This window comes from Pelodiscus sinensis, unplaced genomic scaffold (assembly GCF_049634645.1).
Source record: "Pelodiscus sinensis isolate JC-2024 unplaced genomic scaffold, ASM4963464v1 ctg92, whole genome shotgun sequence".
NCBI lineage: Eukaryota > Metazoa > Chordata > Testudines > Trionychidae > Pelodiscus > Pelodiscus sinensis.
Genome location: NW_027465832.1, coordinates 116700 through 139580, shown reverse-complemented (window position 1 = coordinate 139580; position 22881 = coordinate 116700). Strand labels below are relative to the sequence as shown.

General features: G+C 50.0%; 1 protein-coding gene across 5 annotated transcripts in view; it reads left to right on the top strand.

Annotated features, from left to right (window-relative positions):
* The window catches only part of LOC102445971 (microprocessor complex subunit DGCR8-like), a 137171-nt gene extending 118736 nt beyond the window's left edge, over window positions 1–18435 (top strand). For 2 of the 5 annotated variants that reach the window (XM_075914703.1, XM_075914702.1), the window contains 4 exons: window positions 248–354; window positions 10098–10225; window positions 11453–11566; window positions 17867–18435. In XM_075914703.1, the coding sequence (XP_075770818.1) occupies window positions 248–354; window positions 10098–10225; window positions 11453–11566; window positions 17867–17950 (433 nt within the window). In that variant the 3' untranslated portion in view covers window positions 17951–18435. Of the gene's footprint in view, window positions 1–247; window positions 3158–10097; window positions 10226–11452; window positions 11567–13470; window positions 13610–17866 lie in introns of those variants that run through there. The other 3 variants (XM_075914704.1, XM_075914705.1, XM_075914706.1) reach the window with 3 other exon arrangements.
* Window positions 18436–22881: the final 4446 nt, after the last annotated feature.

The window sequence follows — 22881 nt, the reverse complement described above, 5'->3', positions numbered from 1 at the left end:
GTAGGATCTGGTCCTTAGAATTTTGCACTTATTTTTGTTTGTCACTTGAGAGGCAGTAATGTTGATTTTTTTATTTTTTTATTTTTTTTCAAAGCTGTGCAATCAACTTACTGGACTAGAAAATGAGATGTGCTATTGGCTTGTTAAATCCAGATTCAATTATGTTGACCTTACATTGTTCAGTTCAGTTGGTCTTTCTATGCAACTTACTGGGTTGACCTTACAATATTGAGTTTTTGTGCTTAAGAAATCATGGAATGGGTGACACATCTATCAAGTTTGAAGTGATTCCTGGTAAAAATCAGAAGAGTGAATATGTCCTGACTTGTGGCAAGCACACAGTGCGAGGCTGGTGTAAGTACTTTTCTTCTTCAAGTGATTACTCATGCCCATTCCATGTAGGTGTGCGCGCGCTGCACGCACGTGTCATTGGAAGTTTTTCCTTTAGCAGTAACTGTTGGGCCAGAAGGGGAGCCCCCTGGAGTGGCGCCAGTATATCAGTTAATATATACCCCTGCTTGCGCTCCACCCCTTCAGTTCCTTCTTACCACTCCTGACGGTCATTGGAACGTGCCTTTGCTCTTGCTCTGCAAGCGCCTCTTAGGAGTTCTTCTCGTTTTAGTAGTTAGTTAAATAGTTCTCAGTTCATTGTTCTTATCTACGGTTTTATTAGCTGTTAAGTGTTGTGCTTAGTTTTAAGTTCTCAGGCATGGAGCTCGCTTCACGTCCCCAGTGCGCCCGGCGGGGCATGCCCAGGTCCCACAGCTTCAAGCCTTGTGAGAAGTGCCAGAAGCCTATGGCCTGCGGGGACCCACACACAGCCTGCCTCAAGTGCCTGGGAGAGACCCACTTGTCCACGGCCTGTAAGATCTACGCCTTCAAGCTGCATACCAAGTGGGAAAGGGAGTCTCACTTGAAGATTATCCTCATGGAGGTGGCCTTACGTCCGGCACTGGCATCCAGTCTGGCACTGGCAACCCAGAGCACACCAGCATCAGTGTGGGAGGCACCCAGCCACTCGTGCGCCTCCCCGGCGCCGCTCAGGCCTCGGCACCAGTCGCAGTCCCCGGTGCCTCAGAAGAAGAGGAGACCTAGCAGGGGCAGGACTCCCTCGAGGCATGTGCCCTCCGCATGCCCTCAAGTGGGGCGTGCGGCACCGACTGGCACAGCACCTGGACCATCATGGTCAGATCAGCACCGCTCTAGTCTGTGCCGAGACACCAGCCCAGCGGGGAACTTCCCAGAGTCCTCCACTCTGGATACCGTTGAGGCAGCAAGAGATTTGATTGGGTTGACTTCGTCCCTGACCTCGACACCAGACCCGACCAAGGAGCGAGGATCCAGATGGTACTACCCCACGTCCTTGGCATCTAGCGCCTCGGCCCTGGAAGCAAGAGGGCTCCACTGCCGTGCCCCAGTGCCGGTAGCCTCGACCCTAGTCCTGGGTGCAGAACCGCCTCCAGCCTTAACACTGGCCTTAGCCCCCACCCCTTCCTGTGCACCGGAGTCGACACCACAGCACAGAAGCCTTGGGTGCCACCAACCACAGCACCAGGTCCCGTGACCATCGGCCCTTCTCCATCAGGCGCACTGCCACCGGCCATGCCTCCACCTTCCCCTCAGCACTGGGGGAAACCGGAGTTGATGGCCCAGTACACTCCAGCAGGGAGGCTGCCAGCCACTACTGCCACCACACCACTATGGTTGACCTCGGAGTATTCGACAGACTCCAAAGCGGAATCGGTCTGGTTGTCCCATGGCTCCAGGTCTCGATCCAGGCACCAGTCCTACTCCAGCCATCGTTCGCAGCTCCGCAGCACCTCGATGCACCACCTTGAGCAGCAGCAGTGGCCTCAGCCTATCTCGGTGCCGGTGTTACAGAACCACTGGCCACCACAAGTGCAGGCCCCAGCTCAGCGGCCTTTTTGGATCCCTTGGGCCTACCACCAGAGCCAGGGTGCGGGCCCATTCAGACTGAAGTCAGTCTTCTCTGGGCTGAGGGCTCCTCCCTCGGCAACCTCACTGACTCGCTCCCCGACGTCGGGCCAGTCCCTTCCCCCAGGCCAGGCTTTTCTAGAACATCACCTGGAAAGGGGCCCCCCAGCCCGCTACTGTAGCCTCTCCTGCGGCCTCACAGGCTCCCTGGCAAGCTCGGGATCCGGAGGTGATGGGCATGAAGGGGTCCTCGTCCTCCTCACCAGATGAGGCGCTTGGTGGCTCTCTCCCTTCCATGCCATCCATGGACTTGGGGTCCCATCAGGAACTCCTTTGCTGCCTGGCTCAGAGTCTGGAAGTCCAGGTGGAGAGGGTTCATCTCTTTTCTCTGAGCAGACCAACCAATGCCTGCACAGTCTCAAGGATAACCGAGCCACCTTAACGTCCCTGGGGATCGATACACCCGTTAACCACGGCGTTCTCTGTCGGGCAGGAATGCCCCTAGGCCCTCCCAGCAGGGCACCCACCCTGATTTTTCCTGCCGCGGAGGGAGAAATGACAATGGGAGGAATGGCAGATGCCGATCCCATCCAGCCCCGGACCAGGGCCAGGGCCCATCCAACAAGCCCCCAGGGCCCCGCCAAGGGTTTTGAGGGTATGCCTGAGGACAGCCTACCAGCCCCACCTTTTCTGTTCAGGGATTGCTTATTCCCTTTCTACCAGGCCTGGGAATCCATTACCTTGGACTGTTGGGTCCTGGAAACTGTAGAGGGGGGGATACGCCATCCGCTTCCTTTCAACCCCTCCCTCCCACTCCCCTGCCCCGTCCCTCTTCAGGGTCCCCCCTCACGAGCATCTCCTCTGGGAGGAAGTCCGGCAGCTCTTAACCCTAGGGGCGGCCGAAGTGGTCCCCCAGGGGTTCCTGGGCATGGGTTTCTACTCCCGGTACTTCCTGATTCCCAAGGCCAAGGGAGGGTTTCTGCCTATCCTGAACCTCAGGGAACTCAATGCTTTCATTACCAAATTCAAGATGGTTACTCTGGCGTCTATTATCCCCTCCCTAAGGGTACGTCTACACTACAGCGCTAGTTCGAACTAACTTAGTTCGAATTAGTTAATTCGAACTAAGCTAATTCAAACTAACGCGTCTAGAACTAAAAACTAGTTCGAATTAGCGTTTTGCTAATTCGAACTAGCAAGTCCACATTGAGTGGACTCTGAACAGGGCTTAAGGATGGCCGGAAGCAGTGCCGGCAGGGCATAAAAGGAGGACTAAGAGCATGGAGATGCTGTCTCAGGCTAGCCGAGGGCTGCGCTTAAAGGGTCCCGACCCCCACCCCGGACACACAGTTCTAAGGGGTGCCCCGCTTGAAAAGAAGTTCTGGCTTGGAGTGCCCGGAGTACCCACACTGGGCACATCACACCACTCGGCCATCAGCCCGGCTGCACTTGCCGCAGGCTGCCATCTGGGGAGAGGGGGTAATTGGGGGGCTGCAGGAGAGCTTCCACCCCCAGAAGCCCGCAGAGCCAGCCCAGTCGTCCCCATCGGGGGCTCGTACCCCATTCCTCCCTCACCTCCTTCCACTTACCCTTCCCTAGCCCCCCTTCTTATTGATGTACAAAATAAAGATAACGTTTCTTCCAACATTGACTCTGTCTTTATTGAACAAAACTGGGGGAGACTGGGAAAAGGAGGTGGGAGAGGGGAAGAGAAAGGCTGGGAGAAGGGAGGGCAACTAACATGATCAGGGGTTGGGAACAGGTCCCAGATGAAGAAAGGCTACAGAGACTGGGACTGTTCAGCTTAGAAAAGAGGAGACGGAGGGGGGACAGGATAGAGGTCTCTAAAAGCAGGGGTTGGGTGGAGAGGGTGCATTCATAAAAGTTCTTCCTGAGTTCCCATAAAGAAGGACTAGAGGACACCAAAGGAAAGGAATGGGTAGCAGGCTTCAAACTAGTAAGAGAAAGTTGTTGTTCTTCACAAAGCAAATAGTTAACCTGTGGAACTCCTTGCTGCAGGAGGCTGTGAAGGCTACAACTAGAACAGAGTTTAAAGGGAAGTGAGATCAAGTCATGGAGGTTGGGTCCATGGAGTGGTCTTAGCCAGGGGGTAGGAGTGGTGTCCCTGCCCAAAGTTTGTGGAAGGCTGGAGAGGGATGGCACGAGACAAATGGCTTGGTCACTGTCTTCGGTCCATCCCCTCCAGGGTCCCTAGGGTTGGCCGCTGTCGGCAGACAGGCTACTGGGCTAGATGGACCTTTGGTCTGACCCAGGATGGCCATTGTAAGCTCAGGGCTCAGGGTCGGGGGTCTCAGTGGACCCCCTTGATTTTCATGCACACCTGCTCCTGGGTGGCCAGGCTGGCAGCTCTCCTGCCCTAGCCGGCCACTTTCCTGTGCCTAGTGCGGAGATCGTGGACGAGGTCCACGATGTCCACACTAGCCCAGGAAGGTGCCCGCCTCTTGCGGTCCAGGGCAAGCTCCCGGGAGCCGCCAGCCTGGTCCCGGCAAGAGGGGGTGGGCTGGGGGGCATCGGGTGGGTGGCTCTGTGCCGTGCCAGGTGCAGGGTCTGCTAGCTGGGTGCTGGTAGGCTTGCACCTGGCACGGGCACCGTAGCCAGCCCGTGCCCCTTTAAGGGGTCCGGGGCCAGGAGGGGGGCATAGAGTTTCCCTGGTGTTGGCCAGAGTGGCCACCAGGGAAAGCTGGGGAGGGCTAGCCTCCCACTAGTTCGAACTAAAGGGCTACACAGCCCTTAGTTCGAACTAGCTAGTTCGAACTAGGCGTTAGTCCTCGTAAAATGAGGTTTACCTAGTTCGAACTAAGCGCTCCGTTAGTTCGAATTAAGTTCGAACTAACGGAGCGCTAGTGTAGCGCCTAGGAAAGTTAGTTCGAACTAACGTCCGTTAGTTCGAACTAACTTTGTAGTGTAGACATACCCTAAGTCCCAGAGACTGGTTTGCTGCCCTCAATCTAAAAGATTCCTACTTCCACATTTCTATTGCACCACACTACAGACGGTTCCTCTGCTTTATGGTGGGCCAGGACCACTATCAGTTTACGGCCCTCCCTTTTGGCCTGAGAAAGCAGGGTATCCAGGTCTTTCACTACCTGGACAACTGGCTTCTCCAAAGCTCTTCTTCAGATCAGCTGCTGGCCCACATCGCTGTAGTGCAGGCCCATTTTTGAGAGCTGGGGCAGCTCCTGAATATGGCCAAGTCGACCCTTTTCCCCACCCAGGTTATAGAGTTTGTGGGCGCCCACTTGGACTCGGTGTCTGCCACAGCCTCCCTTCCCAGATCCTGTTTCCTGGCAATCAAAGCGGCCATCCAGGGCATGCGGGCGTTCCCGATGACCACGACCACAGCCACGTCCTGCATGCGCCTCCTGGGTCTGATGGCCGCATGCACCTACATCATTCAACATGCCAGGCTTTGCATGCACCCACTACAGATGTGGCTTGCGCAGGTGCACGCTCTGTCCTAGCACTCTTGGGACAGAGTGGTGACAGTTCCACCCAATGTCCTGTGCTCTCTTTACTGGTGGACCCAGGAGGAGGTGGTCTGCGCCAGGGGCATGTTCTCCAGACTTCTGCCAACCCTCAGGTTAGTGACGGACACATCCAACACCAGTTGGGGGGGGGCCACCTCGGAGACATGCGGACCCAAGGTTATGTGGTCAAGGGACAACCTCTCCCTGCATATCAATGTCAGGGAGCTGCAGGCAGTCCGCCTTGCCTGTGTGGCCTTTCTCCCTCGGCTCAGGGGCAAAATAGCCCTTATTCTTTCTGACAATATGCTGGCAGTCGCCTATATCAACAGGCAGGGTGGGGCCTGCTTCCCTCCCCTGTGTTGAGAAGCCCTTCAGCTCTGGGAGCTCTGCATCGGGGCGGATATTCACCCGGTTGCCTCCTATCTCCCGGCATCCCAGAACACTCTGGCGGATCTGCTGAGCAGGTCTTTCGCCAGCCACGAGTGGCCTATCAGAGGGGGACATGGCCCTCCAAGTCTTCCACAAGTGAGGGTTTCCCTGTCTGGACCTGTTTGCCACCAGGCGGAACAGGAAGTGCCCGAGGTTCTGTTACCTCATGGGGCTGGGGCTGGGGCGGGGCTCCCTGGGAGATGCACTCATTACCGTAATTTAGCAAATATAACCCACGGGTTATATTAGTTTTTACAAACCCTGCAACCCCCCCCCCCGTGGGCTATAGTTGTGCGCGGGTTATATAGGGTTTTTTTTACTCAACAGTGACTCTCCGGGCGGCGAGCACTCCCCCGCCCGGAGACTGGAGGCTGGCAGCTGCGCAGGAACTGGGGCGGTGAGTGGCTGGCTAATCATAGAATCATAGAATCATAGGACTGGAAGGGACCTCGAGAGGTCATCGAGTCCAGCCCCCTGCCCTCAAGGCAGGATCAAGCTCCGTCTACACCATCCCTGACAGATGTCTATCTAACCTGTTCTTAAATATCTCCAGAGAGGGAGATTCCACCACCTCCCTTGGCAATTTATTCCAATATTTGACCACCCTGACAGTTAGGAATTTTTTCCTAATGTCCAATCTAAACCTCCCCTGCTGCACTTTAAGCCCATTACTCCTTGTCCTGTCCTCAGAAACCAAGAGGAACAAATTTTCTCCTTCCTCCTTGTGACACCCTTTTAGATATTTGAAAGCCGCTATCATGTCCCCCCTTAATCTTCTTTTTTCCAAACTAAACAAGCCCAGTTCATGAAGCCTGGCTTCATAGGTCATGTTCTCTAAACCTTTAATCATTCTTGTCGCTCTTCTCTGTACCCTTTCCAATTTCTCCACATCTTTCTTGAAATGTGGCGCCCAGAACTGGACACAGTACTCCAGCTGAGGCCTAACTAGTGCAGAGTAGAGCGGCAGAATGACTTCACGAGTTTTGCTTACAACACACCTGTTAATACAACCTAGAATCATATTTGCTTTTTTTGCAACAGCATCACACTGTTGACTCATATTCAACTTGTGGTCCACTATGACCCCTAGATCCCTTTCTGCCATGCTCCTTCCTAGACAGTCGCTTCCCATCTTGTATGTATGGAACTGATTGTTCCTTCCTAAGTGGAGCACTTTGCATTTCTCTCTATTAAACCTCATCCTGTTTACCTCCGACCATTTCTCTAACTTGCTAAGGTCATTCTGAATTATGTCCCTATCCTCCAAAGAAGTCGCAACCCCACCCAGTTTGGTATCATCTGCAAACTTAATAAGCGTACTCTCTATCCCAATATCTACATCATTGATGAAGATATTGAACAGTATGGGTCCCAAAACAGACCCTTGAGGAACTCCACTTGTTATCCCTTTCCAGCAGGATTTAGAACCGTTAACAACCACTCTCTGACTACGGTTATCCAGCCAATTATGCACCCACCTTATCGTGGCCCTATCTAAGTTATATTTGCCTAGTTTATCAATAAGAATATCATGCGAGACCGTATCAAATGCCTTACTAAAGTCTAGGTATATGACATCCACCGCTTCTCCCTTATCCACAAGGCTCGTTATCTTATCAAAGAAAGCTATCAGATTAGTTTGGCATGACTTGTTCTTCACAAACCCATGCTGGCTATTCCCTATCACTTTATTACCTTCCAAGTGTTTGCATATGATTTCCTTAATTACCTGCTCCATTATCTTCCCTGGGACAGACGTTAAACTGACCGGTCTAAACTGACCCCCCCTCCTCCCCCCCCCGCCCCACACCGTAAATTAGCAAATATACCCCCAGCACAGAAAAGTCTTGTATACCCCGCGGGTTATACTTGTGCGCGGGGTATACAAGATTTTTTTTTACTCAAACAGCAAAAACCATGGGGTATATTCGCTAAATTACGGTACTCCCTGGCCTGAGGGTCTACTTTCTGCCTTCCCACCCTTTCCACTGGTCCACAAGGTACTCCTGCAGGTTCAGGAGTTCAGGGTGTCCCAATCCTCATCGTGTTGGTGTGGCCCAAGCAGCAGTGGTTCACGTCTCTCCTGAGCCTGTCCTGCGAGAGACCAATCACCTTCCTGTTGGACTCGGACCTCAGCACGCAGGACTTCAGCAGGCTTCATCATCCAAACGTGTGGTCCCTGCACCTAATGGCATGGAAGCTCCACGGCTGACAGTGGCAAAGCTGCAGTGCTTGGAGTGCGTGCAGGAGGTCCTGCTTGGGAGTAGGAAACCTTCCACTAGGGCCACTTACCTGGCCAAGTGGAAGCGCTTCTCTGTCTGGGCTGCCCAGAAGGGGAGATCGCTCATGGAGATCCAGATCCTGCTGGTCCTGGGCTACCTCCTGAATCTTAGGCTACAGGGGTTATCCTCCTCCTCAGTTAGGGTACACCCAGCAGCCATCTCCATGTTCCACCTGGGCTCCTGGGGCAAGACCCTCTTTGTGGATCCCATGGTACACAGGTTATTGAAAGGGTTAGAAAGGCTTTATCCACACATCCGTCAGCCTGATCCTCAGTGGGACCTCAACCTGGTCTTGTCCAAACTCATGGGACCTCCCTTCGAGCCCCTGGTGATATGCTCGCTGCTGCACCTTTCCTGGAAAGTGTCTGTCTTGGTGGCTATCACGTCGGCCAGGTGTGTATCTGAACTGAGCGCCCTCAAATTGGACATTCCCCCCCCCATACAGTTTTCTTTAAGGATAAGGTCAGGTTACGCCCCCCACCTGGCCTTACTTCTGAAGGTGGTGTCTCAATTTCACATGTCGCAAGATATTTTCCTCCCAGTATTTTATCCCAAGCCCCATGCTTCGGGTAAGGAGCAGGCGTTACACACTTTAGCTGTTAGGAGAGTTTTAGCCTTTTATTTATAAAGAACAAAGCCCTTCCATAAGTCCCCACGGCTCTTCGTAGCAATTGCGGAGAGGCTGCAGGGGCTCGTGGATTACATCCTATATCAAGGAGTGCTATGGGCTAGTCGGGGTGCCAGCTCCTCCCCTCACAGCCCTCTCCACCAGGGCTCAGGCCTCCTCTGCAGCATTTGTAGCCCAGGTCCCTATCTTGGACATCTGCAGGGCTGCCACACGGTCTTCGGTCCATGCTTTTGCCAATCATTATGTGCTGGGCCATCAGGCGAGGGAGGACACGCTTCTGCTCAGTTGAAGGTTAGAACTCTGACCCTGCCTCCTTGGGTTTCTGCTAGGGAGTCACCTACGTGGAATGGACATGAGCAATTACTCAAAGAAGAAAAAACGGTTACTTACTTTCATAACTGTTGTTCTTTGAGATGTGTTGCTCATGTCCATTCCAAATCCCACCCACCTCCCCTTCTTCCGAGTAGTCCAATAAGAAGGAACCGAGGGGGTGGAGGGCCAGCAGGGGTATATATTAGCCAATATAGCAGTGCCATTTCACAGGGCTCCCCTGCTGGCCCAATGGGTACTGCTAAGGGAAAAAACTTCCAACAATGCGTGCATGCAGTGTGCACACACCTACATGGAATGGACATGAGCAACACATCTCGAAGAACAACAGTTATGAAAGTAAGTATCCATTTTTTCTTGGTTTTACTTCCTATGCTTGCTTACAAATCATGCTTCCTTTTTTCCTGCCCTCCTCAACACTTACCGAGCACGAGTATTTTGTTGTTGCATGCTTATTCTATCTTTTACTGTATAAATCATGAAGAGTATTAAGAATGTTCATTGATTCCTTTATGTATGTGTGTACTGTGGCAAGGGCCCTTCTTCCCCAAGCCACCACTGGGTAGGCCTCCTCCCCTTAGCCCCCAAGTTTGGGGGTTTTTCAGCGGGTCTCAATGGTAGGGAGCCCGGCCAGGTGCCCACAGGCTCCCTCCCTAGCTGCCTTTACCTAATGCTGGTCAAAATTGTTCTCTCCAATTTCTTCCTCGCCGTCTCTCCACCACCTTCCTTTCGTCCTCTCACTCTCCCCCCCAGATTCCAATTGCTGAGGCTTTTAAAGGCCCTCAGACAGACAGCAGAGAAGTCAGCTGGCCCCAATTTGCCTGAGCCAGCTCCCTCCCAGCTGCATCTAATTGGGCTGCAGTTCTCTGCTTCTTCTCACTGGGTTTTTCCCTTTTGGGCTGACTTTTCCCTTCTCTGCAGCAGCTCTCTGGCCTGACCCTGTCACAGTACTTAAAAATCTACATTATGTTCTAGTGTAGTGCTTGTGTGTTATCATTTGTACAGGTAAAAACAAGAGAGTCGGGAAACAGCTAGCTTCTCAGAAGATCCTACAGCTACTGCACCCGCATGTGAAAAACTGGGGCTCTTTATTGCGTATGTATGGTAGAGAGAATAACAAGATGGTCAAACAGGTAAACATGATTTTTGTGACTGCTTTGTAATCTACCCTGTAAAAAGTTGCTATTTCTGTTGTGATACTTAGCAGTTAAAAACAAAAACTCATTCTCTTCTTTTTCTTGGCATAGCTTTCTAACCTTAATACTTTTGCATGTTACATATCTGTATTGATGAGTAGCCCTCAATGATACTATTCTTTCTGAATTAATAGACATAAGATCAGCACTCTTAAGGTATGTCTAGACTGCATCTCTCTGTAGGCAGAGGGATGCAGATTAGACAGGTCAACATTGCAAATGAGGCAGGGATTTAAATATCTTGTGCCTAATTTGCATAAAAATGGCCACCGCGTTTTGCCAACTCAGCACTTTGTCGGCACAAAGCAGCAGTCTAGAGGGTGAATCTGTCGAGAAAGAAAGCCTTTTTCCCACACTGCCTCAAATGTGTCTGGCGTGGAGGGCCTATCAACCAGCACTGGCTCCTCCTCTGCACCGCATTCCTTGCAGGAGGCATAAGGGGAAAAGGCTTTCTTTCTCGACAGATCCCTCTCTAGACTGCGGCTTTGTGCAGACAAAGTGCTGAGTCGGCAAAACGCGGTGGCCATTTTTATGCAAATCCCTGCCTCATTTGCAATGTCGACCTGCCTAATCTGCATCCCTCTGCCGACAGAGGGATGCAGTCTAGACATACCCTTAAGGTGCATCTAGACAGCACCCTTCTGTCGGAATAAGTTACACAATTTGCGCTATGCAAATTGTGTAGCTTATTCCGAGTCTAGGTCAAAAGAGCTTATTTTGATATTTTGGTGCCGTGTAGACAGCACCAAATTTCAAAATAAATCACTGTTCCAACAAATCCCTTAACCCTCATGGAACGAGGGTTACAGGGACGCCAGAATAGCACGCCCGCTATTTTGGGAAATAGTGGGCACGTTTAAAGATGCAGCGTTCCTATTTCATGATACTTCCGGTATCCCGAAATAGTGCCGCAGTCTAGACGTACCCTTAGAGGTGAAATGTTTTCTCAAGCTCACTTGTTTGCTGTAAGCTGAAATGATAAACCCAAATTTTAGCAACTAATACACAGCTGACTTGTTTCATGTTCCTTTTCACTTAAAGAACAAAAAAAGAAAATCTTCCCTGCTTAAACTCTGTGATGTGTGACCATTTTAAAAATATACAAGAGAAAGTGATTTTTGGGTAATCCTTTTTTCTGCTACTACTAATGGTAATATTATGCAGGAAACGTCTGATAAAAGTGTGATAGAACTTCAGCAGTATGCCAAAAAGAACAAGCCAAATGTACACATCCTGAACAAGTTACAGGAAGAAATGAAAAAGCTGGCCCAAGAAAGGGTGAGTGCATACTGCAGACTTCTTAAAAATACATGTTTAAAATTGTCTTGTAGGGCCAGAACACACATTATTTTTAGAATTCTGAATCTGTTTCCTACACTACCTTAGGGTACGTCTAGACTACAGGCTTTTGTCGACAGAAGTTTTGTCGACAGATACTGTCGACAAAGCTTCTGTCGACAAAGAGCGTCTAGACTACATTCAGTTCTGTCGACAAAGCAAGCTGCTTTGTCGACAAAACCCTGTAGTCTAGACACAACCCTAGATGCAATAACGCCTTCTGTCGACAAAACTCTGTCGACAAAAGGCGTTATGCCTCGTAAAATGAGGTTTACCAGCGTCGACAAAACTGCTGAGTTCTGTCGACGTTATGTCGACAGAACTCAGCGGTAGTGTAGACGCAGGTATAGTTTTGTCGACAAAAGTCCACTTTTGTCAACAAAACTCTGTAGTCTAGACACACCCTTTATCTCCATCCCACCCTCCAGCTTTACCCCCTGCATCTGGACCCCCCATCCTTACAATCAGACTGCACCCTGCACTCAAACCCCCACCTTGATAAGCCCCACCCTCTTTATACCTGAATCAACCTGACAAGCCCACCTTGCTTCCCTGCCCCAATTGGTTGCACCTGCTTTCCCGTCCCCTCCACTGAGCCCTACACCCAGACCCTCGCTGCTGAGCGTTAACCTCTTCACCTACTCCCCCCTGCATAGTCCTATTCCTCCTACATCCCTCCCACAAGCTCCTGTACATCCACTCTCCTCCTGCACCCAGATTGCCCCACTCAGAACCCTCTTGTAGTAATTTAGGATTTAATGTCGTGGTGTCCTGACAGGTCTCTGGCTCTGTTGATGATGATAACCAGAAGGCTGTGTGCATGTGTGCTCAGTGATGTGTGCTGTGTTGACTTGTGCAATTAGTCACCAAAGCAGACTCTGAGAAGGCCCCCAAAGACCACAAATCAGATAAGGATCAAAGGTGTCCAGCTAGGTTTATTGTAAAGTGAAGTACAGTAATAGTTGTCAGTAAACTCTACCGAACCCCTACACATATGTACTTGTAACAATGGACTCAGCTCAATCAGTGAGACACCCCACTGCCCCCCAGATGGACAAAGACTGTCCCCCCAAGACACCACTTTATATACAGGTGCAAACAAGTTACACATCACTCGTGGCGTGTCAGGTTACCACCCGCTGATGCTACTTAGATACCACCCATCGCCCTGTACCTCGTGGTTTGATTAGATCATCTCTATCCATCATTCTAGACTGGGGGTGGGCAAAAGCCTCTTAGTGGGCCGAATCCGGCCTGCCTAGGGCTTTGATTTGGCCCACGAGGCAGTTTCTGGCCCCGCCCCCTAGCTTGTTGCTAGCCCTTCAAACTGCTTCTATTTCAAGGGCTCAGGGCATCTTCCCCGCACCTTGCCTAGCAGCTGCAGGGAAGGCCCTTTCCTGTTCCCTTGGCTGCTAGGCAACGGGTTGCCTGACAGGCACAGGGAAGGCGCCAGTCCTTTACATAAAAGCACTTAAAAGGGCTTGCAGCTCCCCCAGCCTCTAATAAGGTGTTAGGAAGCCAGAGACGCGAGCCCTTTCAAGTGCTTCTATTGAAAGGGCTCGCCTGCTGGGTGGCTACATTGCCTGGCAGCCACCCGCAGGCACAAGCCCTTTAAACGGAAGCAATTGAAGGGCTCGCAGCTCTCCATCCCACTGGCCTGTTGCCTGGGACCTGCCCGGAGTCGTGAGCCCTCTCAACTTCTTCTCTTCAAAGGGCTTGTGCCTGCCGGGCAGCTGCTAGGCAATAGATTAGAAGTGGGGGGCATGGCTTTATTCTCCTCTCCTTTCACATATGTGATGGACAGTGCTCCAAGTGACCTCCAAATTGAACTTATTGACTTGCAGAGTGATGCCTTGCTTGCGGTGCAATTCACATGAACGCCGCTTCTGGAATTGTAGTCGTCTCTCAATGAACAAAGCTTTCCGAAGATCAAGGCTCATGCCCAAAAGACGCTTATATTGTTCAGAGCAATTTACATCTGCGAGCAGACATTTTCTGTCATGAAATTCAATAAATCAAAGAACAGATCTTCTATCACTGATGACCACCTTGCAGTAGTGCTCAGCACGGCAACATCAGAAATGACACCTGACTTCACGTCCCTTGTTAATGCCCAACAGAGACTTTCTTCTTCACACTGAGTTGCATTTTTTCTTTTACACTTAAATTTAATACACATAAGTTGCATTAAACTCCGGTGAGCAATAAGTCGGATGTGGCTTCTGCCAGTGCTTATTAACCTGTGGCTCTGCAGATATGGCCATTTAAAGCTCCTGTTGGCTGTGGACCACCGTTCCCAACCCATGTGAACTGTAGGAGGTGGTGTCCCAATTCACGCAGTGCCCATTGTCTGGAGATGGTGCTCCAAGGTGAATGGGAGGTCCAAGCGGCTGTACCAGTGGAGGAGCATGTAAATAAAGCATTGGTGGTCTGCTGGGGTTAACCCTGGTGAACCGTGTCCTCTCCGTGGGTCAGATACTGCCCACCACTGATGTAACTAAAAGTTTGGTCTGTACAGGTTCTGAAGGGAAATGAAGTGTTCTTTGTAGGTGGTTTGTTGAATTGTAGTAAAGTCTGGAAAAGATGGTGGCTGTGTCTACACTGGCATGAATTTCCGGAACTGCTTAAAACGGAATACTATTTGGCTGTGTCTACATTATTTTCCGGAGGATCGCGTCCAGACTGGCGCTTTTCTCCGGCTTATCTACAAGCCGGAAAAAAGCGGCAGCCATGTTAATGCAAATGCCGCGGGGGATATTTAAATCCCCCACGGATTTGCCTATTCCAAAGTGCTACATTTGCATCCCTATTACGGAATAGGGGCCAATGTAGACACAGCCTTCCGTTTTCAGTTTTTCCGGAAAAGGAGCGTCTACATTGGCAGGCTGCTTTTCCGGAAAAGCCCTTTTTCTGGAAAAGAGTCTGTGGCCAATGTAGACGTGCTTTTCCGGAAAAGAGCCCCGATCGCCATTTTCGCGATCGGGGCTTTTTTCCGGAAAAGACTACTGGGCTGTCTACACTGGCCCTTTTCCGGAACAGTGTTCCGGAATAAGGACTTCTGCCCGAGCGGGAGCAGAATAGTTTTTCCGGAATAGCGGCTGATTTTGTACAGTAGAGCGTCGTTGCTTTTCTGGAAATTCAAGGGCCAGTGTAGACAGCTTGCAGCTTATTCCGGAAAAGCGGCTGATTTTCCGGAATAAGTGGCCCAGTGTAGACACAGCCAGCCGGTGTGTGTGGCTGCTTGGGTTTTTTTATGATAGTTTCTAATGTTGAGAGCTCCTCCTTGATTTTTTCCCTGTTTGTTGTATATGTAGCGCCCCCTCTCCACCCGATTACCTTCTGTAATGCCAATCTGCTTACAGGTTTTGATGGACAGGTCCGGGTTCCTCTGAATCCCGCCACCCACTCAGCAGGGTGTATCTTTATTTTTTCCTATGAATTTATTTGGCAGTGCCTCCACCCCCCTCACTCCTTCCTGGCAGGGTCACCAGGGCAGCTTGGGAGGAAAATTCTAACCACTGGGTAATCCCCACTTACTTGCCAGATAGTTGGAGACTTCAAAAAATAACACAAATACATACAATGTATTCAACACAATAATTATATTAAACAGGAGACAAATATAACATAACCAGGTAAAACACTATTTTTAGGTTCACCGGTGCCCACAATGCTAATACCTGTGACTTGTCCTAGTCACGGGACTTGATGTAGCAAATGTAAGTGTCCCGTTGGTACGTACTTTGTTGGGGTCCTTGATGACTTATGACCACAAAATTCCTCTCTGCAGTGGTTTATCAGTGTGTCTGACTGGGTTCAGTACAGCCCAATGGACTCACAAGCGGGAGAAGGTGGTAAATCCCTCCACAGGTTTAATATGCAGCAGGTTATAAAATTCCCAAACCCTTACTCCCTGACTTTAGGACACAGTACAGGGACTAGGGGGTCCCCAAAACAAATTCCCTGACTGACTAACTAAAAGATGATGCACTCACAAACTCCATGAACGATCCTCCGGCTCACAGATGACTCTGGACTCCTCAGTCACTTCAGAGGGCTGATCTCTGCTAGCAGGGATCCTATTCAGGCAGGAATCAAGCTGCTTCGGTCCCAGGATTTCCCCTCACCACAAAGGGGTGCAGGGCTCAAGGTGCAGATTGCACAACTGTACTAAAATCCAAAGTGTAGTCTCCTAGCCCAGTGGCCAGACACACACACAGCAGGCAGCAGCCCTGAACTTGCAGCCAGAGCAGAGCTGACCATGTGGGGACTGGTCTCACCTAGGGTATGTCTACACTGCCACCCTAGTTTGAACTAGGGTGGCTAATGTAGGCATTCGAACTTGCAAATGAAGCCCAGGATTTAAATATCCCAGGCTTCATTTGCATGTTCCTGCGCGCCACCATTTTTAAATGCCCCATAGTTCGAACTACCTGCCTGCGGCTACACGCGGCACGGACTAGGTAGTTCGAATTAAAGCTCCTAATTCGAACTACCATTAAACCTCCTTGCAGGAGGTATACCTAGTATAGTGTAGCCACGGGCAGGTAGTTCGTGGTAGTTCGCCATTTAAAAATGGCGGCGTCCGAGAACATGCAAATAAAGCCCGGGATAATTAAATCCTGGGCTTCATTTGCAAGTTTGAATGCCTACATTAGCCACCCTAGTTCGAACTAGGGTGGCAGTGTAAACATACCCCTAGGGAGCTGGAGGGCTAACTCAGACTGGCTGGGGAAGTTTCCAAGCAAACTCTACAAACTGGGAATCATCAGTGGAGAAGGAAAACCCAGCGGAGGGATCTTGCTTTCAGGTCCCTAGAGGCCAGTTCTCAGGGGAAACCGTGCATGCAGGCCTGGGGCTTGCCAGCTCCCACACAGCCAGTCTTGCCCTTGCCCTGGCTGGCTCCAGAGTCACTCAAAAAAAATGGCTTCTCCCCTTTCCTGAACTCCCTGGGAGGGGCATCTCACTCCCTATTTGTTGCCGGGCAGACACTGAGTTTGCTTTGGCTTTGGCTCCCCCTCCCTACCAGGGACAGTGTGCCCTGAGTTGCCAGCAGACCGAGCCCCAGGAACCAAGGTAATCTCCTTGGGGGTTACATATAGAATGCTGATAAGGTGATTCCTGAGGTTTTTTGCAAGAGTGTGGCATAATCTCTGGCTGTAGTCTGTGGGATATGTAGATTGTAGTCGGTTTTTCACCCTTAGACCCTTAGGTATCATGTTCATCTGTTTGCACTTGGAAAGGGAGATGATGTCTGTTTGGATCTGTGCGAGTTTCTTTGTGTAGCTAATGGATTTCCACTCCATACAGCTGAATGCAGTGCCTTGCATGTTCAAAAGCTTCAGCGGGATAGCTAACGCGGACCCCTCTGAAGCTATTAAAAGTTTAGTGTTAGTGTTGTTGTTATTACAAATATTCTCAAATGTTAGGCTTCGTCTAGACTGGCATGATTTTCCGCAAATGCTTTTAATGGAAAAGTTTTCCATTAAAAGCATTTGCGGAAAAGAGCGTCTAGATTGGCACGGACGCTTTTCCGCAAAAAGTGCTTTTGCGGAAAAGCGTCCGTGCCAATCTAGACGCGCTTTTCAGCAAAAAAGCCCCAATCGCCATTTTCGCGATCGGGGCTTTTTTGCGCAAAACAAATCTGAGCTGTCTACACTGGCCCTTTTGCGCAAAAGTTTTGTGCAAAAGGACTTTTGCCCAAATGGGTGCAGCATAGTATTTGCGCAAGAAGCACTGATTTCAGACAGTAGGAAGTCAGTGTTCTTGCGGAAATTCAAGCGGCCAGTGTAGACAGCTGACAAGTTTTTCCGCAAAAGCAACTGCTTTTGCGGAAAAACTTGCCAGTCTAGACACAGCCTTAGTGTTATTATTACAAATTTTGCAAGTAATATAATAATCTTTGGATAATGTTGTATGCAGTTAATTTTTATTAAAATTTAATTACTTTGCTGTGTAAAAAACATAGTGGCGTCTTTTTACAGCACATGGAATGCCCCTTCCGCCCTTCTGGGTCGGCCCGCGGACACTTCTGAAATTTGCGAAGTGCCCCCCCCCCCCCTTCACAAATTATTGCCCACTTCTGTTCTAGACCCCTTCCTGAACCTGGGTCTGTAGCTGTGCGGAGTGTGGGTACCAAGATCTTTTTTAATGAGCTGGTTTTTTGTTTGTTTTTGCTTTGTTTTTAAACCCCTTGTTTTAACGTTGGATTTTTTTTTTTTACTTTTGTTTCTTTTAAAGGAGGAAACTCGAAAGAAACCCAAAATGACAATAGTAGAATCCATTCAGCCTGGTAGTGAACCTCTGTGTACTGTTGATGTGTGACCAGAAAACGTAACAAGTGGGGAGCAATAACAAATGGAGAAACTACGTTTTCAACAATTATTTAAGAATCTATTTGCTGCAGAATGCAAGATAACTGTAGAATCCCAGCTGCTTCAGTTATGCATTGTTCTTTTGCATCATCAGGGCAATATTACTTTTTTTTTTAACCCTCCTGAGATATGTATGTTTAAATGATTGGTCCTTAAACACATCCTTTCAAGACATCATGGATGACGTTCTAGGAAAAAGTGCTTGCTTAGATTTATCCTGTGTGAACATGCCTATCTTCTGCACATTTGCTCAAGTAGAGATCTTTATGATCAAATTCAATATAATTTTTTATATATACACACTCTTGTATGAACATGGCTAAAATTATTTTTCTGCAAAGTTTTGTTGCATTTCAGCACATAATAATATGCACTGATAAGACACTTTGACAAATACATGAAAAAGTGATGAGCAATGTTCATAATGCCATAGGATTAGCCCAGTAATGCTGTTTTTTATTTTGTGTACTGCCAGCAGGGGCGGCCCGTGAGTATAGGCCGACTCAGCTGTCGCCTAGAGCACCGCCTTCAACGGGGTGCCCAATGATGACGTCACGCCATTAAGGGCCGTGCAGGCAGGGGGCGCCGATTGCGCATTCTGCCTGGGGCGCCAGCTGTTGCAGCCCTCCTCGGGCCGCCCCTGACTGCCAGGTTAAGTTGGGGTTTTTTTAAACTTGAAAAGAACAAGTGTACTTGGTAGTGTGGTAGTGTTAAGCGTAACAAGTTGGATATCCCAAATTGTTGGGCTTTATTTTAAAGGAAAAGTTATAATATAATGACAAATCAATTGTAAGGGAGAATATTTGGCCCCTCTATTTCAGTGTTTCCCAATCAGTGTGGTGTGAGGCCTGAAGTGCATGGAATTTTCTGGTGTGTATAATTTTTTGAAAAATTATATATGAGAACAAGAGATGGGGAGCTACCTTCTGATTGGCACCCTTCATCACTGACCCACCTCCTGGAGAGGAGCAACCATTCAGAGCTCAGTCTCCCTCAAATTAGAAGGAGGAATTATTTTGTGCTTAAAAGAACCAGGGCAGGGGGTGGCAGTGGCAAGAAACCAGTTTGATGATAGGGGGTCCAATGACTTATCCAAGAGTTGGTATTAGTACAGCTATACTTTACGCTCCCAACATCACTAGAGGGACAGAGAGATACAGTTCTTAGTCCTTGATAAATGCTGCAGGTCTGGTACTTGTCTGGACAGTTGTAATTCTTGAAATCTGAGTATAATATACTCCAGTATAATGACTGTGTGTGCCAATTGGATTTTAACACCTTTAATATCAACCCTGCTATTTTGGTAATTGGAAAACTTAATTTTTTTATCCCAAGCTAAAGTTCTGTAATTTATTGTGTCGGATATTTGACTTCAGGCTCATCTGTTCCTGTATTTGCATGCTTTTAGAAGTGGTATGCTCAGAGGTCTTAGGGTTAGGGTTGTTTACCTAACCCATAACTCACCCAATCTGTTTTCAGTACAGGATAAGGATAGGTGAAGAAGGATGATGCCTAAACCATTGTTTTAAAGTGACCTATCTAGAAAGTATTGCCTCTCCTTATTTTCTTTGAGTACAGCTTTAATCTCTATGGGTATGTCTACACTACAAAGTTAGTTCGAACTAACGGACGTTAGTTCGAACTAACTTTCATAGGCGCTACACTAGCGCTCCGTTAGTTCGAACTTAATTCGAACTAACGGAGCGCTTAGTTCGAACTAGGTAATCCTCATTCCACGAGGATTAAGCCTAGTTCGAACTTACTAGTTCGAATTAAGGGGTGTGTAGCCCCTTAATTCGAACTAGTGGGAGGCTAACCCTCCCCAGGTTTCCCTGGTGGCCACTCTGGCCAACACCAGGGAAACTCTACTGCCCCCCTCCCGGCCCCAGACCCCTTAAAGGGGCACGGGCTAGCTACGGTGCCCGTGCCAGGTGCAAGCCTGTCAGCACCCAGCCAGCAGACCCTGCACCTGGCACGGATCGAGCCACCCACCTGATGCCCCCCAGCCCTTCCCCGCTTCCGAGGACCAGGCTGGCAGCTCCCGGGAGCTTGCCCAGGACCGCAAGAGGCGGGCACCTTCCTGGGCTAGTGTGGACATCGTGGACCTCGTCCACGATCTCCGCACTAGGCACAGGAAAGTGGCCATCTAGGGCAGGAGAGCTGCCAGCCTGGCCACCCAGGAGCAGGTGTGCAAAGAGAATCAAGGGGGTCCACTGAGACCCCCGACCCTGAGCCCTGAGCTTACAATGACCGTACTGGGTCAGACCAAAGGCCCATCTAGCCCAGTAGCCTGTCTGCCGACAGCGGCCAACCCTAGGGACCTTGGAGGGGATGGACCGAAGACAGTGACCAAGCCATTTGTCTCGTGCCATCCCTCTCCAGTCTTCCACAAACCTTGGGCAGGGACACCACTCCTACCCCCTGGCTAATACCACTCCATGGACCAAACCTCCATGACTTGATCTCACTTCCCTTTAAACTCTGTTCCAGTTCTAGCCTTCACAGCCTCCTGCAGCAAGGAGTTCCACAGGTTGACTCTTTGCTGTGTGAAGAACAACTTTCTGTTACTAGTTTGAAGCCTGCTACCCATTCCTTTCCTTTGGTGTCCTCTAGTCCTTCTTTATGGAAACTAATGAAGAACTTTTCTGTATGCACCCTCTCCACCCAACTCCTACTTTTAGAGACCTCTATCCTGTCCCCCCTCCATCTCCTCTTTTCTAAGCTGAAAAGTCCCAGTCTCTTTAGCCTCTCTTCATATGGGACCTGTTCTCAACCCCTGATCATTTTAGTTGCCCTCCCCTCTCCCAGCCTCTCTCTTCCCCTCTCCCACCTCCTTTTCTCAGTCTCCCCCAGATTTGTTCAATAAAGACAGATTCCATTTAGGAAGACACGTTATCTTTATTTTGTACATCAAGAAGAGGGGCTAGGGAAGGGTAAGTGGAAGGAGGTGAGGGAGGAATGGGGCACAAGCCCCCGATGGGGAGGACTGGGCTGGCTCTGCGGGCTTCTGGGGGTGGAAGCTCTCCTGCAGCCCCCCAATTGCCCTCTCTCCCCAGATGGCAGCCTGCGGCAAGTGCAGCCGGGCTGATGGCCGAGTGCTGTGATGTGCCCAGTGTGGGCACTCAGGGCACTCCAAGCCAGGACTGCTTTGCAAGCGGGGCACCCCTGAGAACTGTCTGTCCGGGGTGGGGGTCGGGTCCCTTTAAGCACAACCCTGAGACAGCAGCTCCACGCTCTAAGTCCTCCTCTGATGCCCTGCCGGCACTGCTTCCGGCCATCCTTAACCCCGGTTCAGGGTCCACTTAATGTGGACATGCTAGTTCGAATTAGCAAAACGCTAGTTTTTTAGTCTGGATCCGTTAGTTCGAATTAGCTTAGTTCGAATTAACTAATTCGAACTAAGTTAGTTCGAATTAACGTTGTAGTGTAGACGTACCCTATTCTTTTGAAAGACGTGTAACATTGGTGCAGTACTTACAAACAGTAGTTGCTGCTTCCCTCTGACTTTGAAATAACACCTGCTTAACACAGTAATACATTTAAGCAAAGAAGATATAAGCCCTGTCTTCATCAATTAGTATGTCTTCTAGCAGAAAAATCTGCCCTTGGACAATACTGTAAAAGACATATCACCCATGTGAATCTTTTTGTCCACAATCAGAATGTCAATACTTTGCAGGCCACCTCCAGATTACCCATAGATGCCTCATTTTAGGAATTTGCTTTTATTGTGTTCTAAGAGGATTGCTATATTCAGTATTTTGCCTTAGTCTTACCTCAGTCTGCCACTATCTGAGGGTACGTCTACACTACAGCGTTAATTCGAGTTATCTTACTTCAAAATATTTAATTTGAATTAAGCTAATTCAAATTAATGCATCTACACACAAAAATTATTTCGAAATAGCGCGTCCACACTGAGTGGACCCTGAACTGAAGTTAAGGCTGGTCGGAACCAGTACCAGCAGGTTAGGACTTAGTGTGTGGGGCTGCTGCCTGAGGCTAACTGAGCTCCATGCTTAAAGGGACCCTACCCCCACCCCGGACAGACAGTTCTCAGGGTTCCCCGCTTGCTTGTCTACCTCGATGAGGGACAGCAAAGCAGTCCTGTCTTGGAGTGCCCTGAGTGCCAGCACTCGGGACACCACAGCACTCGGCCACATGGAGCCAGAGCTGCCCCTGGGCACGCTGGTGCGTCTCGTGGGGGCGTTGCCATCAGCCCGGCTGCACTTGCTGCAGGCTGCTATCTGGGGAGGTCCATCGGGTTGCTGTCAGGATCCAGGACGCCCTGAGGGAGAGTGTCCACCCCGAGGAGCCCTCAGAGCCTCCCTGGTCCTCCCCACCGGGGGCTCATGCCCTATTCCTCCCTCACATCCTTCCACTTACCCGTCCCTAGCCCCCCCTTCCTGATGTCAAATAAAAGACACATATGTTCAAAAATAGAAACTGGGTTTATTGAACAAAACTGTGGGGGGATGAACCTCTGGGGAGACTGGGAAAAGGAGGTGAGAGAGGGTGGAAAAGGGTTGGGGGAAACCTGGAAGGAGGGAGCTGGAAGGGGGAAGCAAGGGGAAGAAGGGGGAGGGGAAGCTCATGGCTCAGGGTTGGGGGTGTTGCTTGACCAACTTGATTTTCATGTGAACCTGCTCCTGGGTTTGCATGTGGCCTTTGGTGGCTAGACTGGAAGCTATCCTGCCGCATTCCTCCATGTAGTGCGGAGATCATGGACGTTGGGGGCATCCCCTCCAAACCTGAATAAGGTCCATGATCTCCACCCTGGACCAGAAAGGCACCCGCCTTCTCCAGCCCCTGTCAGGCTCCTGTGAGCTGGCAGACTGCTCCTGTGGAGCAGTGGAGGGCTGGCTGCCAGTGGCTTGCTGG